Consider the following 5,953-nt stretch of genomic DNA (forward strand, 5'->3'; position numbering starts at 1 on the left):
AATTAATACGAAGTTGAACTCAGTTAAAAATAATTATTCGTACATTATATTAATGTATTCATAAATTTTATTGACTTATTCATTATCAATTCTCCTTTTAACGAAATTTGCATCGAGTATGATTGTAAAATTAGAAGTTTGGCAATATAATTCAAATCTATATAGGACACTTGTTCAGAGGTAGAGAAAATATTATTTTTGTGCGACAATGGAAATACTACACTTACTATGTTAAATACATTATATAGGTGTATTTACACAAAATAAGAAAACACAAACAATTGTTCAACCAGTAATAAATAGGTAGAGGCGTTAACGTTGTTGAATCTTTAGGAGTTTATATAACACAATTTGATTTTGAGATGGAATAAAATTCGTGCGTGTTGATCTAGTGATAGAGTGCTTAATGTTTAAGCGGCAGTAGTAACAAAAGTAATAATCTTTCATTGTCTTTTATATACAGAAATATAACATGCACCTACATTTTAAAGTGGAATATGGATTTTCACAAGTCTGTGACAATGTAGAAGACATACTCTTACAATCTCATTTCTACATAGCAATTAAACACAATCACAAAAACTTGACGAGCATGATAATCACAACAGCCAACAAAAGAATTCCAATTAATGAGAAGAGCAGTAATCTTCTGCGTTTGTACGAGATTTCAAGTCTTCTCTGCACTTGCTATTATCGCCAAAAAAAAGTAAAATAATAAATCATATCAACTTATAATATTTAGTTTTCAGAAGCTAGCTACTAGTATTTTTGAAAAAGGAAAAAAAAATTAAAAAAAATACTTCACCTGTAGTTTGGAGTCTGGAACCTCAACATACTTGTTCACATCAACCTGACCATACATTGATTATAGATTTATAGTTAAGTACATTTTCTAACTAAGGGTCGTATAAAATAATTTCTTGAATACCAAAGGGCGATCGATATAATGTGACAAAATAAATGTTGTTTTTTAACTATAAATACTTGGATGAATTAATGAAATTTTGAGTGCACCTAAATGTGGTAATTACCAAAAACACTAAAAAAGGAATAGTTGAAAATGAGAATGGTGAAATTAAATGAATAAGAATGAAGCAATCTGGAATTAAAATGTGATAAAAGGCAACTAACATCTAGTCGTTCAAGTAAACGAAACTCTTCGTTGATGGCCCATGCGATATGACTTGTATTTCCAATTGTCTCCGCCAATTTCTCAAGCTCCTCATCTTGCTCTGCATCAAAGCAATAAATAATTAATAATAACAATATAGTGGACTAAGTGGAGTAAAATATGTCCCTTAAAAAACGTAGTAAATAAATAAATAATCAGATACTAACGAAGCAAGTGTGTAAACAAATCAAGCCGCTCGCGAACTATTCGGAGCTCGGCTCGAAAAAAACTCGTTCAAATTCGTTTAGAGAAGCTCGATAAATAAACAAACCAAACTTGAGCTTAGTAGTATTCGGCTCGTTAGCTCGTGAACATGTTCGTCAAGTTCAGCTTGAAAAATATAAATTATTAGTATATACAACTTATATTTATCCACTAAAATTAATAATAATTGTATTAAATCTCTAATTAATTTTATTTGTCATAAGAAAATAATTAATATATTTATAATTTTAAATAAAATAATTTATTTTTAAAATAAAATAATCAATATTTTGAATATAAATATAAATTTAGAAAGTTCGTATAGGCTCGATTAGGCTCGTGAGCCTCAAAGTATTCGGTAAGTAAAGTTCGGGAATCGATTCGATACTAAACAAACCAAACTTGAGCACACCACTATTCGATTCGGCTCGGTTCGATTACACCCCTAGAAACAACAATGAAGGACATAAATATGAATTAAAGTGTGCTATACGGACAAACCTCTCATGATTTGGTTCTGAAGATGAAGAATTTCGGAGTTATTAAGACCACTTGCTCTGCTCATGGCATCGTAATCTTGGATCCCAAACGAAACAAACAAGATCATCAAATTGACCAAAAACAAGACAAATCAATAAAACTCAAAAGAATCCTATCTCAACTAGGACACATAATTCACATATTACATAACAAAAACTTAGTTTAAGTTAAACCACATAAGTATACATTATATTAAAATATTCAATACTCGACTCATTTTGCACACGAACTTTAAAATATTTATTAAAATTATTCAATTATTAAATTTTTTTCTCATTTTGCATACTCATCAATTTTTCGGTCAAACTTTGAGGCTAAAACAACGTTGTTTCCATTCATGTTTTTCTACATAAATATGATTTATACCCGAGTATATTTATGCTATGTCACCAAGGCGAAAAATGAGTGAGTATGCGAAAAAAGAAAGGGTTAATTACGCCAAAAATCATGCACTATACCCCTGTTTCCTACTTTTCCATGAACATTTTTTTTATCAAAAATTCCCATGTATTGAACAATTTTTCCATGACTTTCAAGAATCCCCAAATTGAGTGCTGACATGGCATAGCCGGCGGCGAAGAGAAACGACGTCGTTTAGTTGGGGGTAAAACGATGTCGTTTTGAGCTTCACCGGAGAAAAAAATAATGGAAAAATTGTTCAACACATTAAATTTAAGGAATTTTTGATAAAAAAAAAAATCATGAAAAAATTGAAAATCATGATTTTTGGCGTAATTAACCCAAAAAGAAAAGAAAATAATAGTAGTTAAATAATTTTAATATAAATTTTAAAGTTCATGTGCAAAATGAAAATTTGTTGAAAGTCCAGTAATATACATATATGCAATTAACCCATAATTTTATATTTTCACTTAATACATAACCTAGGGGCATGCAAATCTAAAAAAGAAAAGCGTAATTAAGATCAGTTGACCTTTAATTCTCGAGCAGAAACCCGCCGATATTCTTCCAGAATTGAACGAATTCGCGAAGAAAATTGTTTAGAAAAATGAGCAGATACACCTTTTGAATGAGTTTACTGAACGCAGATGCAGCGGCGGTGCCACCTGCAGTCGCCGGCGAATAATACTAATAGCTGAACTAATATTCGTTCCATTTGGTTTTAAAGGTGACTCAGTCTGCACTATTATTGCTAATTATCAATTAATTTTTGCAAGTAGTAAGCACACTTGACATAAACATTACTCTGAAAATCGAAAACCCCCACAAGCATTGACAAGTATTTTGAAGGAGATGAATCGGCAATTTTTTGAATTTTAAAAATCCTAATTAGGTGTTGAACAATTTTCAGTTATCTGATCAAGTTGTCAAATTTTGTTTTGAAGTGGTCTTAGGTGCATTCAAGTTGTCAAATTTTGTTATCATTTATTTGTCTATTTAATTTAATTAATCAATTTGATTGACTGTTTTTTTTTTTTTTTTTTTTTTTTGAAGTTTAATTTGATTGACTTTTAATGAGGCACGTTTCAGTGCATCTGGATGCACGGTGGATTGATAAATTCTAATTGGAGATTAATAAATAAATCCTAATCGAATTAAATTAGGGCGGAATATTCGAATACACGCAACTATTTTTTTATTTTTATTTTCATTTTTAATGAACTATTGTTATACTAGTAAAAAATTAATTGGTATTACTAATTAAAAATTAACAAATCTTAATTAAGCTTAACTAGGATGGGATGGATGCACACATATTTTATCTTTATTTTAGAAGGCCGTATAAATAAATTCGTGCGACGTAAGGCCATATCATTATCATATACAAAAATATTGACTTCGCCTACTGGGCTTTTCGCCTTAGTTATTTCATTTACTTTAAGGCCCATGTAAGTAGGCCCAACCTATCTATTACAGTGAAGTGAATTGATGCGATAATTAAATTTAGAAGAGTTAATTTGTAAGAAATTCAGATTACTTCATCTCTAAGTATTTATGCCTAAAATCTTTCGGCAAAGATTTTAATTAAATGATTGAGAAAGTTGCTGTGTGAAGAAATAATTTCACATTAAAAATCACTATCTAATTAAGCGTCTGTTGTTTGGGGTGATTCTATAAAGAGGCGGAGCTCTCTCTATTGTGGATGCTCTTAAAAGGATGAAGAAGAAAGGCAAATATCCTCATCTCATACTTATATATGTAATGAAATAATACCATTATTCAATATTTAGAGTATATTACTGTCACTTTTTTTATAGCTTAATAAATAAATTTAAATCTTTGGTGACTAAGTATATTCCTATTTCCTACCACTTCATTGTACCTAAATCAAACATCACACATGTTCTAGATTTCTCGTCACGATTAAGACAGTTTTGCATCATGGATCCCTTCGTTCGATGCGCTCACCATTCATGATTGAGGAAGAGATTAGGTTGTTTATTAACTGGTGGTTGAAGGAGATGATTGAATATTCACTTTCAAATTTCAATAATTTTGATGAAGATTTAGAATAATTATTGGCGAAACACCACGTCATTAATCTCGAATAATTTTGCATCTAACATTACTAATCTCTCCATGTATATTTATATGATTTGGTTATCGCGAGAAATGAGAATGACCTTTGACCTTTTATTAAAATTTGAATTCAGATTTATTTTTAAAAAATTGAATTTAGATTTAAATGATTATTCTTGATTACAAAGAATAAGCTTTAGTCTAGTGGATAAGTTGCTTTAGTGGATAAGTTGCTTTGTTTATTTTCTAGAGACTAAGGTTCAAATCCTCTATCTAGATTATTCTTGATTACAATCAACTTATTCATAAATTTATATTACCTTATACGTTATTCTTATTTGACGTGATAATTTTGAATAAATATCAGACATAAAATTTAAATATAAAACATTCAACAATGACCTCTTACAAAAGAAATACATTAATGCACTGTACCGCTTAAGCTAGTTAACTATATAATGACGTAGTTAAACATATATATTTTACAAAATATTTGGACGGCCTCAATTTCGTACCTTCGATCTCCCTTAATTTAGGATTAATCAGCGACTGTGAATTAGAGAAATTGTCGTGCAACCCGTCTCAAACCGTGTGTACCACTGTGTACCACTACTATTCTCTTTATTTTATAATTATTTTTATAAAAATAAAAATTGTTATTAGATTATGAACTCTAATTAATATTTATCACCGAAAATTGAAATGTTTAAAAATTATATACCCTTACTTTGAATTAATTAACCCAACAATCTATTATTAATACAAATAAATATAAAAATATAATTATAAACCCTACTTGATTAAGTGACCCTTGTTAATTATCTTTATATTATATTAAAGCATAATAAATTAAAATTGAAGAAAAATAATTAAAAATTATATCAAATTAAGAGTGGTACACGATGGTGCACACTAAATTGTGGGACAGAGGATTCTATTTGGTCTCAAACAAAGAACATTTGTTTGGTCAATAAAATTAGTTCTCTAGCTAATAAACGGATATAAATAAATAGTGTACGAGGAAGATTAATACTAATTGAACTTTAAAAATACAATGAATTGAAGAGAATTTTTCGTCTTCTATGATTAGTCAAGATAACCTAATTACAACGTAGATACTTCAGTCATTATTAATAGATTGTTCAATCTAATTAAATTGTGAACTTATGGCCATGTGATTTTTTGTAATCATCGATCAACAAATGATCTTCATACAGAATATGAACATAATTGTAATATAGTTAACAAATAAATATACGTAAGTTATAGTAATAAAACTGTTTATTCTCATAAATAAGAAAATACTAGTAATGTTTATAAAAAACATACAAACATATAAAGTATATTAATTTTGCACTACAATGTTATATAGACTAATTATCTTAATTTTTTCAGTTAATTAATTATACATGTGGCCAGAATTTTAGGTTTCGAGTATCCATAGGCTGTGAGCATTAATCTTGTCCACAACTAACAGATAGGAGGTCTTCCTATGAAGGGCGACCTATCCCTACCTTTTATAATCATCTCTTCATATATTTTTAGAAGGGTAAAAGC

General features: G+C 29.0%; 1 protein-coding gene across 2 annotated transcripts; it reads right to left on the reverse strand.

The window, feature by feature from the left end:
* Nucleotides 1-424: 424 nt before the first annotated feature.
* Nucleotides 425-3,224, reverse strand: LOC130988101 (syntaxin-51-like). 2 transcript variants are annotated; one of them, XM_057911861.1, is made up of 5 exons: nt 2,850-3,224; nt 1,877-1,951; nt 1,132-1,232; nt 806-850; nt 425-687 (listed from the first exon to the last, which is right to left on the reverse strand). In XM_057911861.1, the coding sequence occupies exons 2-5, from the start codon at nt 1,938-1,940 to the stop codon at nt 574-576; spliced, it is 324 nt and encodes a 107-aa protein (XP_057767844.1). In that variant the 5' UTR covers nt 1,941-1,951; nt 2,850-3,224; the 3' UTR covers nt 425-573. The 2 variants fall into 2 exon arrangements, with proteins under 2 accessions (XP_057767844.1, XP_057767845.1); XM_057911862.1 differs by having other exon boundaries at nt 1,877-1,945; nt 2,849-3,217.
* Between the last annotated feature and the right edge of the window lie 2,729 nt (nt 3,225-5,953).

Source organism: Salvia miltiorrhiza, chromosome 6 (assembly GCF_028751815.1).
Source record: "Salvia miltiorrhiza cultivar Shanhuang (shh) chromosome 6, IMPLAD_Smil_shh, whole genome shotgun sequence".
Lineage (NCBI taxonomy): Eukaryota > Viridiplantae > Streptophyta > Magnoliopsida > Lamiales > Lamiaceae > Salvia > Salvia miltiorrhiza.